A 22797-nucleotide genomic window follows, 5' to 3' on the forward strand; every position below is an offset into this window, starting at 1 on the left:
AAAGAGAGCACATTGTAATCGTTGATAAAATTATATAAGTTGTGCTAAGATCAGTTACGATCTGTCAAAAGTTGTATACTAAGAGTTTCAGTTTTGGCAAAGTGATAAGTCCATACTGAAGTGGGTCAGTACATTGTTTGTATTTGATCAAAGTCTTTTAGTGAATATCCTATCTTCGTGATAGAAGGGGTGACGTAGGAGTTATTCAAATCTCCGAACATCCAGAAACATATCGTGTTATCTTTACTTCAGTTTTTCATTCTCAGTTAGATACTCTATCATTCATTCAGTTTATTTTCCGCAACTGCATTTTCAGTTTAACTGATTGTTTTTTATCATTGGGATATCTGGTTCAGTTTGTAACAAAACTGAACTCTCTTCTTCAAAGAATTTGACAAAATCGAGAAGTGTTTATTCAACCCCCCCCTTCTAAACACTCTTAGTCTATTAACCGATCCTATCAAGTGGTATCAGAGCGAGGTTTATCCTATCAAAGACTATCTATACTCAACTTGCTCACTATGTCTTCATTCAACAAGATTCCTATGTTCTCTAGAGAGGATTTCGATGATTGGAAGATCAGGATGCAGGCTCATCTAGCTGCACAAGACGATGACATGTGGTATGTCATAACTGATGGACCCATGAAGATCTTGAAAGCCAATACAGCTGTAGCAATTACTGAAGGAGCACCTCACCGTATAGAGAAGCCAAGAGATGAATGGACTACTGAAGACAAGAGAAAAGCGAATCTGGATAATGTTGCAAAGGACATATTGTATAAGACACTGGACAAAGTAACGTTCAGTAAAATCAAAATGTGCAAGACTGCCAAAGAAATTTGGGAGAAGCTAATTCAACTCTGCGAAGGCAATGAACAAACCAAAGAAAACAAACTTTCAGTTGCTGTGCAGAAGTTTGACAATATCAGAATGAAGGTGGGAGAAACAATGCACGAATATGATGAAAGAATAAGTTGTATCATCAACGAACTAAATGCACTTGGAAAAGTGTATACAAATAAAGAAGTGGCATTAAAAGTGATCAGAGGATTACCCAAAGAATGGGATGTCAAAACTATGGCAATGAGAGAATCTAAGGATCTGAACAAAGTTGAACTGCACGATCTATTTGCTGACCTAAAGGCATATGAGTTTGAACTACAAACCAGAGAAGGAGAACCATCCACCCCAGCAGCAACTACGGCCTTAACCGCTGTAAGAAATGAACCAACTGGCTCAGTTGAGAAAGCTGCAGATCAAATAAGCAATGACGCTATGTCATTGTTCATCAGGAAGTTTGGAAGATTCATGAGGAAAAATCAAGGAAATTTTCAAAAACACTATCAAAGAAACAACTCCAGAGAAGAGTCAAGTGCATGCTATAATTGTGGAAAACCAGGCCACTTTATTGCTGATTGTCCTAAGCCTAAAAAGGACAGTCAAGTTTCAACAGAGAGAAAGAAGAAAGTGTATGAGCATAAGAAAAGATCTAAGGACGATAAGAAGCCTTACAGAAAGAAGCATGAAGTACTCCTAGCTGAGGATAGCAAAGCCAAATGGGCAGAGACTGACAGTGATGAGTCAGAAGCAGAAACCTCATACAGTTCTAGTGAAGAAGAGGAAGAAGTCAAGTGTCTGATGGCTGATGAGACAGAAGATCAATCAGACAATCAGCAGGTATTCGACTTTAGCTCAACTGATTTCACTAGAGAAGAGCTTATTTCGACTCTTCATGACATGGTCAGCGAGTATCAAAAGCTTGCTCTATCATTTGATAAAGCCAGAGCAAAGCAAGATGATCCCAAAGACAATAAAACACAAACTGATGAATCAGTTGATATGTTGAGTCTAAAAAGGGAAATTGCTGAACTCAAAAATAAAAGAAGCAAGGATCAATTAATGATTCAAAAATTGTTGCTTGAAAATTCAAAGCACAATGAGCTTATTCAGGCTTGGAACAAATCGTCTGATGCTTTAACTGTCTTACAGAATTCTCAGAAATCAGTTGATGATAAAACTGGTTTAGGATTCTGTAGAAAAGATGATTCGTCTTCCCAAGATACTCGACCAAAACTGAATATAAACAAAGGAAAATATATTCACTTTGTAAAATCAGTTATGGAACAGGAACAAGCAGAGCCGAGTAAACTGATTGAACAGCCATCTCAGAATATGAACAAGGGCAAGAGATGTGGCATTGGGTATAGCCCAAAGGGTGAAACTGACTCATGGAGTCAGCAACCAAAAACTTTCAGCAGAAACTATTTAAATGGGCACTCAAACTACTACAACAGTAAGCCAGTTCAGAAAAGATACCGGCTGAACAATCAGTTGAAAAAGGGCAAATCACATATTGTATCACCCACACATCACATACCACACACACACAAACAAGGAAGGACCATATGGAATACAGCAACTGGACGGTCAGTCAGACTGATCCAAGTTTGGATTCCTAAAGGACTAATCAACTTTGGACCCAAATAAACAAAGGGTACCACAATCTTATTTTGTATTTGACTGCAGGTAACAGGTACAAGCACTGGATCTATATGGTATCTAGACAGTGGATGCTCACGCCACATGACAGGAGATTCAAGGTTATTATCTCAACTAGTCAAATACACTGGACCAAACATCAGTTTTGGAGATAACTCGAAAGGTAAAACTGTGGGTAAGGATAAGCTTATCCATGGTAACTTCACCATTAATGATGTTTTGTTAGTCGAGAATCTTAAGTATAATCTGATAAGCATCAGTCAGTTATGCGATAATGGATTCTCAGTTCAGTTTGACAAACACTCATGTTCAGTCAAACGCTCAACTGAAGAGATCATTCTAACTGGAAAAAGGTGTGGAAACACTTATAAAGTCAGCTGGAATGATCAACCTTATGCACCAGTATGTCTTATTGCTTCAAAATCTTCGAAAAACTGGTTATGGCATAAGAGGTTAAACCACTTGAATTTCAAATCTATTGCATATTTGAGTAACCATGATCTTGTTACTGGACTGCCCAAAATGGATTTTATCAAAGACAAAATTTGCTCAGCATGTCAGTTTGGTAAACAAATCAAATCTTCTTTTAAGAACAAGGGTCGTAAATCTTCTTCCCGATGCTTAGAGCTGTTACATATGGATTTATTTGGTCCAATACCGGTGATGAGCTTAGGGGGAATGAAATACACCTTGGTGGTTGTTGATGACTTTTCAAGATTCACTTGGGTTTTATTTCTCAAATCCAAGGACCAAACTGCTGATCAACTGATTAAGCTTTTCAAAAGATTATCAAATGAAAAATCAGTTGGAATTGATAGAATCAGATCCGATCGAGGAACTGAATTTATCAATAAAACTCTTTCAAATTATTTAGAGAATACCGGAATCAAGCATGAGCTTTCAGCAGCTAGAACTCCTCAGCAAAATGGTGTAGCTGAAAGGAGAAATCGAACTCTCAAAGAAGCTGCTAGAACAATGCTTGCTGATTTTAGTATATCTCAAAGATTTTGGGCAGAAGCAGTGAACACTGCGTGTTATACTCAAAACAGATCAATGATTAACAAGAATCATATGAAAACACCTTATGAGATCTGGCATTGAAAGAAAAGCGTGGTTTCATATTTTAAAATATTCGGCTGCAGATGCTTTATACTTAACAATGGTAAAACCCATTTAAAAACTTTTGATGCTAAATCTGCAGAGGGAATATTTCTTGGTTATTCTTCAGTAAGTAAAGCGTATAGAGTCTTCAACAAAAATACCTTGAATGTTGAGGAATCTATTCATGTTGTATTTGATGAATCTGCTCTAACTGATAAGCCAACTAATATAGTTGAGCTAGCTGATAGACTTACAGACATAAGCTTGGATGATGATGATGATGATGAAGAAGACGTTCACGTTAATCAAAGCAATCTCCAAACACCTGAACCTGAAATATTAGATCAATCAGCTGAATTGGGAGTAAACCTTGACAATCAGTTAGTAGAGCCAACTAGTACGAATCAATTACCAACTGAATTAGCCCCAACTGAAACTGAGAACACTCAGTTACCCATTGAAGAAGTTGCTGATGAAGAAGCACCAAATGCTGAACTGAAATGGAAGAAATCACACCCTCCAAACCTGGTAATAGGTAACCCATCTGATCCAGTAAGAACCAGAAATCAGATGCTTAATTTATTCATTCATTCAGCTTTTGTATCTCAAATAGAACCAAAGAAAACTGACGAAGCTCTTGCTGATCCAAATTGGTTAAATGCCATGCAAGAAGAGCTAAACCAGTTTACCCATAACAATGTCTGGAACTTAGTTCCAAGACCAATTTCTAAAACTATTATAGGTACCAAGTGGGTGTACAGAAACAAACTGAACGAAGATGGTTCAGTTGTGCGCAACAAAGCAAGATTGGTAGCACAAGGCTATAGGCAAGAAGAAGGAATTGATTATGACGAGACATATGCACCAGTTGCAAGACTGGAGGCAATCAGAATATTTCTTGCCTATGCATCCTTCAAGAACTTTAAAGTCTACCAAATGGATGTGAAAAGTGCCTTTCTAAACGGCCAGTTGCAGGAAGAAGTCTACGTCGAACAACCTCCAGGTTTTATCAACCATAAACTTCCTGATCATGTGTATCATTTGAACAAAGCACTGTATGGCCTTAAGCAAGCTCCAAGAGCTTGGTATGAAACCCTTTCAAAATTCCTAACTGATCACGATTTTTCTGTTGGATCAGTTGATAAGACTTTGTTCAAATTTTCTAAGGATGATCATATCTTACTTGTTCAAATTTATGTAGATGATATTATTTTTGGGTCAACTAACCCCAAATTATGTAAGAAATTTGCCAAGTTAATGCAGGATAAGTTCGAAATGAGCTTGATGGGTGAGCTGACATTCTTTCTGGGTTTGCAAGTGAAGCAATTGGATTCAGGAACCTTTATCAGTCAAACCAAATATACCAAGGAATTGCTGAAGAAATTTGGCATGGAATCATGTTCAGCAGCAAGCACTCCAATGAGTTCATCAGTTAAATTAGATTCTGATCAAGGGGGAATATCAGTTGAGACGACACTCTACAAAGGTTTAATAAGTTCATTATTGTACCTAACTGCAAGTCGTCCTGATATTGTGTTCGCTGTATGCATGTGTGCAAGATTCCAAGCTAATCCTAAGCAGTCACATTTCTCTGCTGCCAAACGTATATTGAAATATCTTAAAGGCACGCAAAATGTTGGCTTATGGTATTCTAAAGACTCATCTTTCAGTTTAGTTGGCTATTCAGATGCAGATTATGCAGGATGCAAGCTTGATCGAAAAAGCACAAGTGGATCTTGTCAGTTTCTAGGAGACAGACTGATCTCTTGGTTCAGTAAGAAGCAAACATCTATAGCAACTTCCACAACTGAAGCATAATATCTTGCTGCTGGAAGCTGCTGTGCCCAACTGTTCTGGATTCAGCAACAACTGAAAGATTATGGTGTTGATGCAAAGGAATCACCGATATTCTGTGACAACACGAGTACAATCGCTATAACGTATAATCCAGTTCTTCACTCCAGAACCAAACACATAGATATCAGACATCACTTCATCAGGGATCATGCACTAAAGAAGAACATCAGATTAGAATATGTCTCAACGGAACAACAAGCAGCAGACATTTTCACCAAACCACTGGCTGAGACTAAGTTTTCTCACTTCCGCAATATACTTGGATTAATTGATTTATCTTAATTAATGATCATTGTTCGTAATTTGTTGATTAAGCTTTATTGTTGTTTTACTGAATATTTAAGTGAGTTGCTTATTCTTATGAACTCTTAACTGATGTCAGCAAGTGTGTATTGTTCTTATGGTTATGTTTCTAACAAATCATTGCAGGCAGAAATAAAAGAACAACGACGATAAAACATAATAAATATTTTATTAATAAGGAGAGGAGCCGGTTACAATGTCACAATTTTTTCCTCCACAGAATCTATCCACAAACTCATCCATGCAGCTAGTGCTGAGGAAGAGGTTTTGCAGAAATCATGGGAGGCAGCGATGCGGCGGAGGATCTCCAGCTCCTTCAGGAGAAAGAGCTTTTAGAGATAACCTTCTTTAAAAAGGTCCACCCCCGCAGGAACCTCTAGGAGCTCCCGCACCTCTCGAAGTTGGGCCCTCCGCCTGAAAGTGGAGACCCGCCCAGAGTAATACAGGAACTCCAGCTCCTGAATCTCTTCCCAGTAACGAAGGCTAGTGTAGAAGACTTCATCTTCTATGGACTGCTTCCTAGCTTGCAGAGTAAACTGAGCGTCACTTGAGCTTCCAGCTTCTGCCATTCTCTTTATCTTTGAAAAATTACTTGCTGAGATGAATTTTGGCTAACCCCTTCACTCTTATTTATAGGGCAAAACAAAAGGAGGGAAACGAAAGGACATCTCTCTGTGACGTTTGCTATACCAAGCACCATACTCATCATTAATATTTACTGTCTATTGCCGTCATTTTGCTTTAATAGATTAAGGGGGAATAATGGTTCAAGAGGTTAACTGAGAAGACAGTCGTTAGTAAATTCTCGACTGAAAGAACTCAGTCTTATCAACTGACCTATCAGTCGACTTTTTCACTAATCTTCTCATATAAGTTAACTAATTAAACCAATTTTATTCCAAATCAAATGACGTGACCGTCTGCTAAACTAATAATGACTCTTGATTTTCTTTACGTGGATTTATTTTAACCACTCAAATCGTACACACGATTATAGCACACGTACATACTTTGTTTCTTTCAAAAATTCTTTGGACTGACACGTGTCCAGAACTTGAATGGTCACGTACATATGTACTATTACCCGTCTCTTTTCAGTCTTACTTTTCGACTACTTCAAATTCTCCTTAGGGCAAGAACTACCTCATTCCTCGAATTTTCTTTCAGGAAATTTATCAGTTATCAATGGCAACTCAAATTCCCGCTTTCATGCTAAATGCTATGACCATCAACTTTGGATCTATATTATCCTTCGGCGATGCTGAAGTTCAGAAAGTATTTCAGAAGCTTGAAGTTGCTGGTCTAAGAACATTTTTGGGACAATCTTCTCAGGATATCTATCCCAAAGAACTTCAGGATTTCTACTCTTCTGGCGTGATTGATTCTGAGGGAAATATCAAGTCTACTATCAATGATCAGTTACTGATCATTTCTGAAGACTCTCTTGGTGATTTATTTCTTTTACCTTCTGAAGGTATGGCACAACTCTCAGATGTCAAGGCGTCTGATATTGAAGAGATGCAAGTCTCTCTTTCTATTGATGGACGAAAGATTAAGGTCTCAGATCCTAAGAAAGAACTGAAACATGAAGTTCAACTGCTGGCTGATGTGATTGCAAAAGGAATTTTGGCAAAAGCAGGATCATTCGCTGCTCTAACTTTAGAGAAATTTCAGGCCATTACCGTTATTATGGCTGGTCACAAATTTAACTGGAAGCATCTCATTTTTAATGTTTTGAAGAATATGTTTCTGTCTTCTAAACAATCCAAGGGTTTTGCGGTTCAAATCAGTTATTTACTGAAAGCTAAAGGCTTAGTGGCTGAGGACTCTGAGAGAACATCGAAATTTAAGGTGTTCAATGCAAAGAACACAATGCCAATCAAATCCAAAATGGACTTGACCACTACTCAGTTTGTGAAAATCAAACAGGAAATTGGGACTCAGTCAGCCGCTCCAAAATCAGTCAAGAAAACCAAAACGTTGGCTCAACTGAAGATTGCCAAAAGAAAATTGGTTTTGAGTTCATCAGAATCAGAAAAGACTCCATCACCTCACATTGTGAAGAAGCCAAGAACTCAAAGGGTTAAAACAACTTCTGAGGTAACCATTCCGACTGACAAAATGATTTCCTTCACTGATCAGCAACCTATAGAAGCAGTTCCTCTGCAGATTATTCCACAAGATGATTCAGCAAGTACAATAAAAAAATCGGTTAGGACGCAAGCTCCTGTTACTCAAATATCTCGACCAATTGGTGTGGCACCTGCCAGACCTAAAGGGATAAAGTTTATAGAACCGGTAGAATCAACTCGAACAGGACTGGAAATCCCTCATATCTTGAGTGGTGATAAAGGGAAGGAGAAATTAATTGTGGAACCCAGACCCACAAACCCAATTCAGACTCATATTGATCTCGTATGGGCAAAAGTGAACAGTTTTGCTGCTGCAAAGACTAAGTCCTATGACGCTTGGGTAGCCTATCGTACTGAAGTTTTTGCCAAGCAACTGAAGGAGAAGTCCGAGCTGAGAAAATTCATCAAGCTGGAGGCCTTCGTTCTCCGCACGGTCAAAGCTGCATCTATTGCTCAAGCCTTGGAGAGAAAAAGCTATTTCTTTGATCAGCTGAGAGCAAAGAAGTTGGCTCAAATTGTTGCTAAACTTAAAAACAACTACTTGCCAACTGCCCCTACTGCATATGCTGATCAAGCTGTAATCACTCAGCTTGACACTGATCTTATGGGGATACTATCTCGAATCAAATTTTGGGAGTCGGATCAAGAACTAGTGGTCTACCAAGGAGATTCAGATGATGACAATGAGGAACAAGTTGAAAAAGCATCCTCTGACAAAACAGCACCATCATCCGCCTTAGTTCTGGTTCCAACTGGAGAACCAGTTTCTGATAAGCTTCCTTCCCACCTGTTGAACAACTACTATATACTGAAGCTGAGCTATCTCTTGCTCACATTGATGAAGTGATTCAAGCAGTGGTAGAGGAGTCCCACTTTAGTGCACCAGTTAATGATCCAGTTGATCACTCTGCTGATCAAACCAATCCAAAGGTCACTATTACTTCAGTCGAAATTGTTCCACCAGACCAATCTGCTGATCAGGTCTTACAAATTGATATGCCAGTTGAATCAATCGATCATTCACTAGAGGCATCAGTTCAGGTTGTGTCACCATCAACTGTCCAACATCCTCCCTCACCATCTCAAGATCAAGAAGAAAAGACTGCTGATGAGACTCCGGTTCAAGGGACAATAACTGGAACTGATACTTCAGTTCAGCCAATTGCTGATACCAAGTTAACTGACCAAGTCTTGGTCATTTCTCAGCAAACAATAAGTGAACCAAGCACTTCTCATCAAACCAATCCTCCATCTTCAGCAGATTTTGATCTCATTTTTGAGGAAGTCCAACATATGCAGGACAGCATGAATCAAATAATTACTGCCATTTCCAAAATTCAAAATACGCAACTTTCGCACAGTGTGAAGCTAGACGATAATCAGGAATCCCTCAAAAGACTGAAGGATATCGAATCTGCTGTTACCGCTCTTTCTTTTGCAGTTAGTGACATTCAGAAGAATAGAGGTATCATATCCAGTCTGACTGCCACTCAAGAACTTATTAATCAACGCGTCAACAGTGTGGAATCGCTTATGTCTCGGAAAATTGATCTACTGCAAGTCACATTGTCTACTGCTATTGAAAATATGTCATGCTCTGTCACGGTTCTTTCTTCTCACGTTCGCAAGCTATCTGACAAGATGGAGCAGTTTGACAAAAAGGGGGAAGAGCAGAAGAATTCTTAGTAGTACAGCAGTATTGATTGTATCAGATTTCTATTATTTCAGTTGTTGATCTTATTTTATCTACTATGCAGAATTCAGTTATTTATTCCAAGTTTTGTCAAAACACCATAAAGGGAGAAATTGTTGGAAACTTAATTCCGGCGTTTGACAAAAGACTCAACTGAATTCAGCAACTAAAAGCTACCAACTGATCGACTTAACTGAACCAAGCTTAACTGATATTTCAGCATATAATATTTCAGCAGATATTCTCGCCAGTTCATTCTCGCCAACTGATCAGCTGATCTTTCAGCTGTACACGTCATAAAGTGAAAACGACAACCGACAAATAGTACAGTCTTCTGCGAACTGGTAGTGGATCGCCGCATTTCAGAATGAGCAGTGTACGAATATCAGAGCGTGTCGACATGGCAAACAACGGTTCGAATATTCAAACATTATTTAATGTTACCATTACAAGGAAAGCCTATAAATAGTCGAGGATAGCAGCTGAAGACATATCGATTATTATTCATCTCAGTTTACTTGCTGTTACGCTGCAAAAACACACTCAGAAATCAAAAGCTCACTCTTACCAGTTTTATCAATAGTTTTCAGACTACATTATCGAGCTAAAGAGAGCACATTGTAATCGTTGATAAAATTATATAAGTTGTACTAAGATCAGTTACGATCTGTCAAAAGTTGTATACTAAGAGTTTCAGTTTTGGCAAAGTGATAAGTCCATACTGAAGTGGGTCAGTACATTGTTTGTATTTGATCAAAGTCTTTTAGTGAATATCCTATCTTCGTGATAGAAGGGGTGACGTAGGAGTTATTCAAATCTCCGAACATCCAGAAACATATCGTGTTATCTTTACTTCAGTTTTTCATTCTCAGTTAGATACTCTATCATTCATTCAGTTTATTTTCCGCAACTGTATTTTCAGTTTAACTGATTGTTTTTGATCGTTGGGATATCTGGTTCAGTTTGTAACAAAACTGAACTCTCTTCTTCAAAGAATTTGACAAAATCGAGAAGTGTTTATTCAACCCCCCCCCCCTTCTAAACACTCTTAGTCTATTAACCGATCCTATCACATTCCCTGATAGGCTCAACGTCAGTAATCACTGAATACATAAGGAATTACTCCATTCCTTTCGATAATCCTCAAGTCACAAATAATATGGGTATCCAAGGAATTATAAATCAAAATCCTTACCGCATATTAAGTCCTTCCTCGGCCATTTCAGGTCCGAATCTTACCATCTCCTGGCAAGAATTTACAAAGGCTCTGGATTTGGTCAGCAAAACCATATCCATCATGCAGTCAAAATCCGACAACCCAAGTACAACACAAGCTATAATACCATCTAATCCAATCTCATTCTCATCCTACTGTAGTATATGATATTCACAGAATTCACTGATAACAATCTTTTCCTCCAAAAGATAAAGGACTCAATACTACAGTACACACAGACCCAACATATACAACATATATCAATGCAATTCAGTCAAAGATAATCGTATGGAATGCATTAGTATATATCGATACATATGCAACGTAGTCGTAAAATATCAGTACCTGCCACTGTATCATCGCGTGTGTCCTGGGTCTGTCTCTTGATCCTTACAACTTGATGATTCAGCTCCATGAAATCTCCGGAAGCCTTTCTGTGGACAAACTCTAGCAAAGTGTCCAGGCTGTCGACAGATACGGCAACTACCAGTCACTCCCTGGCATTGCTCTATGGGATGTCTCCCTCCACAAGTTCTACAATAAACTCCAATATAACTCGGGCTAGAACCACTGGAGCTAGATGAACCACTTGGTCTGCTTCCTAACTTCTTAAACTGCTTCTGTTGAACTTTCAACTGCTCTTTCTTTCCACCACTGCTGCTGCCAATCTCTATTCTGGAAGGCAGTTGTTGTGGTATCGGTGTTGGAAGAACATATAAAGCTTTCTTTTGTCTCATCAGAACGGTTTCTGCTCTCCTGGCTCGATTCAGTGTATCAACAAAGTTATTCGGTTGTTTCACTTTTACCAGTGTACGTATCTCCGGATTCAATCCCTGGATAAACTGATCAGATATAGCTATATCATTTCTAGCTACTTGAGGAGCAAAATGTAACAAGGTGAAGAACTGGGCCAAATTCTCTTCGATCTTCAACTGACCCTGTCTTAAGTTTGCAAACTCCGCACTTTTATCCTCTCTATAGGATAGAGGTGCAAATCTTAGATAAAATTCAACTTTAAAAATTTTTCACGTAATCACTGAACCCCTCTGTACCATAGCTTCCTTGGTTACAAGCCACCAACTCCTTGCGACTTCCCGTAGTTGATTCCCAACCAGTTTAACTCTACAATCATCTGTGAAACCCAGAAATTCAAACAACATTTATATATCCTCCAGCCAATTCTCACAATCAGCTGGTGCCTCAATAGCCCTCAGAACCGGCGGTTGAAACGACTGAAACCTTATCATCTGTGTTTCCATCAAAGTTTCAGACACATCCATCTGATCAGTCGATGTATTACCTCGTTCTGGAATTCTTCTAGGAGGAATATCTGATAATCACAGATGTTAGTAGTAACAGGAGACAAATCCGTCTCAATCCCAATCCTGATCAGCTTACCTCTGATCAAGAATTGGTTCTGATCCAGTTTCAAATAATACACATTACCAAATCAACTCAGATATTCAGATAACATGTATCTTTTATAAACAATAAAAACATACTGAAACCTTAACATATACAATGTAATTTCCACATTATAATAACTCAATAACAAGCTAGCAATCACATGCAAGGAAAGAAAACTCATTCTACCCCGCTCACTAGCTTCTATCTCAGTCTCAAGAACCTACAGTTCTAGGACCTAATGCTCTGATACCACCTGTTGTGGGGACCCGGACGCTAATTCATTCCTTAATTGTCTTTAGGAATATTTAATCATTTATAATAAACAGGGTTTAAATTTTTTTTTTTTAAAATGTACAGCGGAAACGTAATGTAATTAAATTCAAATTACATATTCAACATAAACATACAATTATTGTATTATCTACAATAATCTAACTAGGTTCAACTACACGTCAGTGCTGAATCCTAAGTTGCTTCTGAGCCCGGATCTCCACGCTATCTAGTCCAGCCTCGTTCTTTTCTTGACCCTGATTCTATCCCACCTGTTGCCATGCACACATACAAACAAGACAACAGCCGGATAACTCCGGTGAGAATTATATTCCCAGTATAAATCAACGAAACATGCAATCATATAAATAATATAAAAGCATATAATAAACATCCATAACATATATTCAAATCAGAATATAAATCTATCTCAAGAATAACTCCTATTCTAGACATGTACCATTATCAGGAACATAAATCAATATAATTGTCAATTAAACTCATGACTCCACATTTTAGACTAGACTCAATCCTAGCCTAGGGATCCCGGTGTCCAGATGTGGCATTCCTATATCGACAAACAGTAATAGAAAAGACTCCAGTTCTATCCAAGTCGATATAACCAAACATCCAGTGTCCAGACGCATCCGTCATAGACTGTGGTCTATCGCCAATAAACTATCTTGTGACATTGTGCAATGTACCCGTGGTTACCTGCCACTATCAGGTACTTCTGTCACAAGATTACTCGTCTAATGCATATTCCTATAAATCCATAGAATAAGCATTTGATCAAATCATTAAACACAATGATAAACAATTAATAAGTATGTGATTTAGGGAAACTCAAGTACATCCTACTTGAGTCGATGTCCCAATACACATTGACTTATACCTTTATCTTCTCGGTCGGACGAAGACGAAGTCTCGAATTCAAATCTGTCCATATCAATCTGAAATAACAATATCGAATAGATCGTGTCAATATACCGCTTAATTCAAAGCCTGTTCTGATCAATACACAATCAAAACATAATCTGATCAATATCGAATCAAGACACAATCTAATCCATATCGACGATATCACGATATAATCACAATCACTACTGAGTCTAATCAATATCAATCCAAAATCTCATGTCAAATCTGTACAGTCCCGCAATACCGGCAATACAATATTAGTACAAACAAATCAACAATTCATCTGATTCAACTCTGACTAATATCAATATATCCAGTGATACAGTATAAATCAGATATCAATTCCAGTACTATAAACTCGATAATACCATAATTCTGATATCAAATCGGTATAATTACAATCAAATCAATTCTGAAAAATTCATAACAATTTCATACGGTATCTGTTCTCCGATCTGACTTCGATTATACGATGTCTGATGTCACAAGCACACTATATATAAATTCTATTCAATTTTGACAACCCCATAATTTCAAAGCATGTCAAAACGTAACAAAACTTACGTCCAGTTGTAGCTGTCGTCGATAGGAACGCGGTACTGTACTCAGATTCAAAATCAGACGGACGGAGTACTCGAAAATCTCAAATCTCACGTGAAGCCTCCTCGGTGCTTCCCTTCTCGATTCTGAGGGAAATTGCTTGTATATACGTGTATATATATTCACATGCATGAATTAAGAAACGTGGCTCGTCTCTTAACGCAGCACGTCTCGCGCTCGGGCGGACATAAAGTTCCGCCCGGGCGTGAAACACTCGGCCCTCGCAAATTAAACAATCGCGCTCGGGCGGTCAAAAACTTCCGCCCGGGCGCGACAGATTCGGGTTTCTCCCATTAGACACTGGCGCTCGGGCGGTCAAAAACTTCCGCCCGGGCGCCACACCTTCGGCCCAAATTTATACATTCCATATTCTTTGCCCAAATCTGATCTCGGAATGCCCCGGGTATAATCACATCAATTCATAATCAATAAATCATCTCAGATTATGTTAATCAAATTCTCGGGCATTACAATTTGACTGTAAAAATGGTTTATAAACTAGATCCGAATCAGACCCGTAACCGTTTCCGATCGAACCGACCGGTTCGGTTTTAAAAACACTAACATAAATAATTGGAGTTATACTTTTATCAATTAACATACGTTTTTATATACAATTGGTATGAGAGTCATCATTGTTAGATCATCATTAATTACAAACGGTGCAACTATTCATAGCAAGTTTATTGGTAAAATAATTGTATCTAATCGGAGACCGACATGTATGTCACTTACATTTTTGTACAATTTAAAAGATTTAAAGTAAATGTTATAGTAGTTATAATTTTGATAAATCTATAAATGTTTGATCTTGCAATATTTTGGGTTTTTTTCACTATTTATTATATTTTTTTCAAAAAAATTATTTAGCTAATATGTTTTTAAAAAAAAAAAAATTAAAATAGAACCTAAAATTTTGATACTTACATATTCCGCCTCTATCATTGGTGGGAAGTTTCATTTTTTAAGAAAAAATTATTGCCTCGCCTTTGACAGAGGCAGATCACTTATGTACAAACGAAATGTATTTCAAAATATGTATATTTATCAGTAGTTTACGAACATAACAAGATCAAACAAGTTGTGAAGCTTCAAGTTCGTGTTATAAATAGTAAACCTGGCCATGGTTCATGTCTGAACCAGACTCAAATCAGACCTTGCATGTATTCAACAGACCGGGTTATCTCCGTGACCATAACCACCCAATCGCGGGTCGTTTATGATTTATGGATCCGAAACCTGGTGGGCTAACTCGTCGATTTGGCATTTTTTATATATTTTAAAAAAAAATTAGCATAAATTCTTGTTTCATTGTTTGATTTTGATTTTTTATAACGCAATTTTTTTTATATTTGATATTAGATTATTTTTATAAATTGTTCAATGCAATTAAATAAACATGATTAAATAATTTGTCAACATTAATAAAATACTTACTATATCTTAAAGTCTTGTATTTTCACCAGATTATTTTCTTAACTATTTATTGACAGTAGAGATAAGAATCTCACGAAATCTCAATAATAAAATAATATATCTCAAATCCAAAATTAAACACATTGAATTGGTAGGTTTAAAAATTAAAATAGTAATAACTTGCGGTAAATATAGTCAATATTTGGACACTCAAAGGCCAAAGCTCTTTTTACAAATTTCACGAGGAAAAAAAATTAATTAAATAAATAAATAGTCAATTAAACCAACTCCAATATCAAATCAATGCAATCATTTTTAAAAATGTTTAATTCTTTTAAAAGAAATAATTTTTAAATTTTGTAAAAAAAAATTAAATTGAATCAGGCGGAACCAGGACCAGGACTCATAAGTCAATCGGAATCGAACTAGGACCATCGGTTCCATAACCCGGCCCTTAACGAGCCACGAACGGGCCTAGTTAAGGGTCGGGAATTTTCTCATCGGACTAAATCTGACCCGTGACGAGGTCTATATATAGGAATGCGAATTCGAGCGTATGATAATCAACAATCAGACAAGTTGGGAAGCTTCACAATTCATGTTACACATATGGGTGCAAACGAATCGAATCAAGTCACATATCACGAAAATTTGAAGCTCAAATTCCGATCGAATTTGTTTTATATGAGTTTGAACTCGATTCGAAGTCCGAAAATTATAAAACCTTTGTTGAATTCGATTCGAATTAAAGCTCGAGTTCGAGTTCGGGTCGAAAGATTTGAATATGTTCAAAAACTATTTCTCAAAATAGGTACTCGAAAAGCTCAATATTTATTTATGTAATATATAATTACATAATATTAATAAAATACTAAAGCTCGCGGGTATCAAAAAAAATAATTTGAGCTCGATTTCGACTCGAAAAAAGTTCGAACATATTCGAGTTCGAATCGAATCAAATATTTTTCGAGCTAACTCGAAATGCTCGTGAACCGGCTCAGTTCGTTTACACTTCTAATCATACATAAGAGTGCAAAATCGAGCAGATGATAATTAATTATTTTAATTTTAATGTCAAACACAAATTCATTCTACATATTTCAATTTTCAAATTCAAACTTAGTCATAAACAAAAATGAAAATCGAATCTATTCATTTTAATTAACTCTTACTTAACATGAGCAGAAATATTTAATTATATAAAAAATTATATGTTATAAAAAAATATTTTCATGCACTGCCTAAGGAAATCCTTATCTTTTTATGTATGTCAAACAAACAAATTTATAGAGAGAATTATTTTGGTACAACTATTAAGAAATTGATACATGAAAGATTGTAAATAATTTAAGAGTGAGTCTCATGTGAGACCGTCTCACGGGTCATAATCTGTGAGACGGGTCAACCCTACCCATATTCACAATAAAAAATAATACTCTTAGCATAAAAAGTAATACTTTTTTTATGGGTGACCCAAATAAGATATCCGTCTCACAAATTTGACTCGTGAGACCGTCTCACATAAGTTTTTGCCATAATTTAATTGGTGTATGATCTATGATAAATGATCCAATTAAAAAAATAATAATTTTACTCTTAAATAAAATTTCTTTCAAGTACAATTATTGTTATTAAATCCAACTAAATACACATTATTTTTCAATGTCATTTTATTTATTAAAGTGTAAAGTAATTTTTTCGCTCCAATATTTTGGTTATCATTTACCATTTTCAAGTATCGATTTAACGAGTTTATACAATCTGCCCGCTACTAACGATTAATACAGTTACTTCAAATTTAGTAAAATTTTCTTTTTAATTCTTGCAAGAGGCTTTAAGTTCACATAGCGCTTGCCGAATTAAAATCATACGAGTGACACAGAAATGAAACTTTAACCGCTCAGCAATCTTGTAATGAATTTCCACCTCACTTGGTTGAAGAAACAAGGACCGAAAATTTACCAAAACCAAAAAACTAGACACCAAATATTAAGTCCATAATTTTTGACACCATTGATTTGGCAGGAGTGGCTATGGTGCCAGCAGATTGTCGAGCACTGGGATTGCCATTCTGGAGATAGTGTGGATAAGGGGAGACTTTGAAGCCATTTGATTCTGAAATCGTATTTGAAGGTGTATGTGTACATGTCATGAACCCTTGATTTTTAAGCCTCTCGTTCAGTACATGACGTTGCATTGGATCAACAGGCTTCACTCCTATGATAAGAACTCCATTTATTTCTGAGCCGTTTCTTCTGAGCGCCTTCTGAGCATCGGAATGATTCTGCGTAAATATTTGCAATGCATATTAGATATAACATTCACTGGCAGTTGAACTGAATATACGCTACTTTCTCAAGTACGAATAAAAGCAGTAAAGCGAATCTCGACATTTTAACTCAGAAGGCAAAAAGCTTATGATAATCAACTCGAACAACTGCCTAACGCTTTGCCCGTCTTACTCATTGTAACAGTATTATTTACACTCATCCATAGCATATAATCTAGGAAAAAAGGAGAGTGCACCACTGCTTAGTGCGCTAGAATAACATACAAAAATACTGTACTTGAGTGAAGTGTACTGGCTTTTAAAATAAATCAAAATCTACTTTGAGTAGATAACTATTATGCATTGCACGATGTCAAAATGTAGAACACAACTCAGATACTTCAACCTCAAAACAATAGAAGTAACCCTTGTTTTTACAAGAATAACAAGATATTTCTCATGCAAGGTTCTAAAATTCGTTAGGCGCTAGTCGGGCGCCAGACCAACGCCTAGCGCCTAAGCGTGGACTAGGCGCCGCTAATCAGATTCTACGGTATCAACATAATAAATCACGTACTAGAACTTCAACACAATAACATTAAATTTAAAATGCGTTCAAAATAGTCCCTACATAATCTATTGTGTCATCTCAATAAAATGAGAAAAAATTCAGATGGATTGCTTGTTATTGTTACTCTCCAAATCTGTTTGATTCCAAGAAGCAAAATAAAGAGAAAGAATTATGCATTAAGAGCCGTAATATATTAAGAGCCATATATTAGTACTGCATAATTAGTATCCACCAACATCCACATATATCTTAAGAGCCATAACATATTATGCATAATTAGTATTTAACCCGTGCGATGCACGGATGAATGAAACGAGGAGATTAAGATAACGATAAAACCAGAGGAAATTGCTTAATAAAATGGTACCAGAATCAGTGATGAAAATTCTTCAAATCTGTTTCATGTACTTGAGATAGCAAAGGCAGATATATCAAGAAATGCAAGAAACCGAAAGAAAAAAGAGGTAGAAGAAAGACATCGCTGCTGCTCCACAAGACGGGAGATGTAAATATTTCCCATCAGGCTTGCTTCTCGATTTCTTTGGTGCTGCGTTAGATTTAGGGCAACCTCTTTTCAGCTTTTAATTGGGCTTTAAAATATTAAAACCCCAAACAATTTTTTTTCAAAACAAATCAGGCCTGTTTAAGGGTGTCCAGCCAGCCTATGCCAGCCCAGGAGCGCCCAGGCCCGTCCAGGAGCGCCTAGGCCCACCCGGGAGCACCCAGGCGCCTAGGCTGGCCGCCTAGCACCTTATCGGTGCGGTAGGTCGCCGCCTAGCACCCAGGCGGGCGCCTAGGACGCATTTTAGAACATTGTTCTCATGAAAGGTTTCAAGTTTGTGAATCAAATAAAAGCCTTCTCACAAAAAGAATAGACCACTCAGATTTAAATTAAAGCTCAAAGTTATGTCAAACGGAATGCTAATACAACAGCAAATTCACCTAGACCATGTCGATAAGAGGATACATTTTCAGATGTGCATAACCAAGCTAAGCAGCCTTCATTCACATCAAGCCAGGGAATGACAAGAGTAGAAAGAAGGATAATTCATTCAAACAGAAAAGTGAAGCACACAGACACTCCAAAGAGCTAATGATCTGAAACTAATAACAGAATGTAAGTGTCTGCTGCAACTTTTCTACAAACAGTTCAACACAATCACATGTCTTCCCCAATAGTTACCTAAAATGTGAAACTAACTGTGCCAATGAATTTAAAAACATGATGGACAACAGACAACCTGCTCATCTAACAACAAAAAATGACTAGTTTAGCTTCTAAAAACAGTCTCGAGGAAAATGTATAAAGTATAACACAGCTAGAAAACATGTTGCATTAGTAATAGTAGGAAAATAACCTGATACAAAATGTGCATCCAATTAGCTTCTCTCGGCCCAGGAATGTGCTTCAGAATCACGCCACACTTTTCGAACTCCCGAAGAACAATATTGGTATCAGCTGGTAAAAATCTGGAAAACAAATTTTCGAACTTGATCACAACTTTAAACACTAAAAGGCAATGACAGAAAAATGATATTTTCAAATCTAGAATTGTTTAAACATCAACCTCAGTCTCCTTGTATACAATGGGGTGGACAAATCCATGTCATGCTAATTCATGTCAATTAATACTCTTTAAAAATTTGAAAAGATCAACAACGTACATATATTACTTAAAAATTGAAATTTAATTAACACAAAGTCATAACAAAGAGGTTGAAGCTACTTTGCAAGATATAAATAATTATAGTGACACAATTGATATTAGTGGAAGTTCAAAACAAGGGGCCAAAAGGTTCCATTTACCAGAATAACAAGATCACATAAAAGCAGAATTTGATCAATTAAGTTGAGCTTGATCCCAGGGAAGACAGACAAGGTACATATTGAATAACAAAAATCTCAACAAAATTTAACATACAGCATCTCGAACAACAAATATCAGCATATTATAAAATCAAAGTCCATTGTTTACCAATTGATATACAGTGCATTCAAGGTGCTAAAGCATTTTAATAATAAGTCGGCATCATTAGTAGCTATTATCAGATACACTTGCATGATAACCAAAAGATTATAATAAACTCCTAAGAACCTGATACATATAATGTAAATGCCACTCAAACATAAAAAAAGGACCAAAATCATACCCATAGACAGTAACCCAAACTTCCTCGTTCAAATTCCCCACAGGTACCAAACTTTTATTCAGCTCGGGTCTTGCAACCTCCTTAGGCGGTGGCAGCACTAACAAGGCACCAGGCTGAACCAGACCTTCAACAGGAGAACCCTTTCCTTTGTCCTCTTGCTCTCCGACACCAACACTCTTCGGAGGTGACCACCAACTAGAATTCATCACAGGACTCTGCTGACTCTGCTGCAGTGGCTGCTTGCTGGTTCCAGCATACGAAGTGCTTACCTCAGACTTGTTCTTCGGAGTTGAAAATTCCCTGCTCATACGCTGCCCGGGTGTTCTAGGATATGATTTTAATTCCGGGGACACTGCATATTCCAGAATCCCTGATTCAGGAGAAAAGTCAGACCGGTCCTCGAGAGTAAAAACTGGTGGAGGAGGAAGATCAGAGTTGGCAAAATTTTCACGCCACAAGGCAGAAACTGTAGCTGCATGGCCGGGAGTACTGAATTTTCCCCCAGATCGTCGAGATGAAACAGGGGATGCTAAATCTTGAAAAAACAAAGATTGCCGCCCAGATCTGGGGTTTCTTCGGGCACTTGTGCTCATCTCTCTTTATGGGCCCTAGATACACACAAATTTATAAAACAAAAAAATTAAACATCCTAGAAATAAGACCACCATAAACAATATATATCATGTTTCATACCAGCAGGTAAACCATGTCTACTATCATCGAACAACCAGCATAACAAATTTAGGTCATTTCCAAATTCTTATCCAAAATAGTTGATTCCATGTTGTTTAACATAAAGCACCAATTATCACAGATTCACTACAATAACTTTTTTAAGATGCACGTGAGAATTCATAACAGCGACCTACTTTGCTCAAACACAAGCGCAAGGATAAATCAACAAACTCGCATCCATAAACTCTTCTAAAGTACAACAATACAGAAACAGCTGCACAATGAGCTGAGTAGCTAATACTAATTGCTTAATCCACTTAGTAATCCGAAATAACCAGAAAAGACTATATGAAATTAAACGACCATGGATATAAAACATAAACTGAGTAATGCAACACATACATATACAAAAAATAAAGCTAAAATAAAGCTCAAATGGCTGAATTCCTCGAAACAATATTAAAAATAGAAATAATAATTCAAAATTACGAACGCAACTATACTAAATACAGAGGAAGAATACCTGAAGCTCGTATATTAGCTTTAATGCAGAAGAATGATTTGGATTTTCAATTCTTGGAGAGCAGAGTAGGAGGGAAATTTGAGGAAACCCTAATTTCTAATTTACACTTCGTTTGAAGTTAACGCGTGAGCTCCAGGCATGAGTTCTGTCTGAAATTTTTCAAAATTCGACGAAATGACTATATTAACCTTCAAAATGTAGATTAATGGGCCCAAATTAAAAATGGGCTTCCTTGACCTCTTATTTTGGGCTCCACACTTTTTTTTTGACAAATGAGTTCCCCACACACATTCTAATGCCTATTATAATTAAGCCCAAGAATTCTAACAAAATTTCGAATCTATTTTTTAATCAAGTCATTTGAAATTCATACAATTGATTTGAAATCCTTCCACCAATTCAAATATTAAACATATCAAGCTCAAATAATCTGAATCCACACCTCAAATGATTCGACAAAAACTTGTGTGAAACGGTTTTATAGGTCGTATTTTGTGATATGAATATCTTATTTGGTCATCCATGAAAAAGTATTATTTATTATTGTGAATATCGGTAGAGTTGACATATCTCACAGATAAAGATTCGTGAGACTGTCTCACAAGAGACCTACTCCAAATGATTTATTTTGGAGTATGAATTTGATCTCGAAGTTGAATATAAAATTAGATGTTAAGTCATATTTGACTCGATTGCTTTTATTGTATATTTCAACTCATATTAAATATTGAATTTGGCCTGCTCGGACTCTTACCAATTAATGTAGCTAGCTTTGAATTATAATTAGGAGTGCTGATATAAATAATAAATTAAATTATTTAATTACCAAATCGTGCTCAAATATTATTCAAACAATTGAGATTAACAACTCACAACATTACCTCAGTTGGAGCTGTCACCATGAAAATACACCTAATTCTGTACTTTGACCAACAGCCTAATTCCACTTAACTCAAAATTGAAGCCCGTAATATGTTAGATAAAATTTGTATGAGATGGTCTCACGGGTCGTATTTATGAGACGGATCTCTTATTTGGGTCATCCATGAAAAAGTATTACTTTTTATGTTAAGAGTATTAATTTTCATTGTGAATATCGGTAGTGTTGACCCGTCTCACATATTAGGATCCATGAGACGGTCTCACATAACACTCACTCAATATATTAACTCTGCTTATTTGTTAAAAGAA

The 22797-nt window shown here is 36.8% G+C and overlaps 1 protein-coding gene across 1 annotated transcript; it reads right to left on the reverse strand.

Annotated features, from left to right (window-relative positions):
• Nucleotides 1-17302: 17302 nt before the first annotated feature.
• On the reverse strand, nt 17303-21742 carry LOC140841136 (nuclear pore complex protein NUP35-like). The gene is made up of 4 exons (XM_073208341.1): nt 21607-21742; nt 20409-21016; nt 19616-19727; nt 17303-17701 (listed from the first exon to the last, which is right to left on the reverse strand). The coding sequence occupies exons 2-4, from the start codon at nt 20999-21001 to the stop codon at nt 17393-17395; spliced, it is 1014 nt and encodes a 337-aa protein (XP_073064442.1). The 5' UTR covers nt 21002-21016; nt 21607-21742; the 3' UTR covers nt 17303-17392.
• Between the last annotated feature and the right edge of the window lie 1055 nt (nt 21743-22797).

Source organism: Primulina eburnea, chromosome 9 (assembly GCF_022965805.1).
Source record: "Primulina eburnea isolate SZY01 chromosome 9, ASM2296580v1, whole genome shotgun sequence".
In the NCBI taxonomy this organism is placed as follows: Eukaryota; Viridiplantae; Streptophyta; class Magnoliopsida; order Lamiales; family Gesneriaceae; genus Primulina; species Primulina eburnea.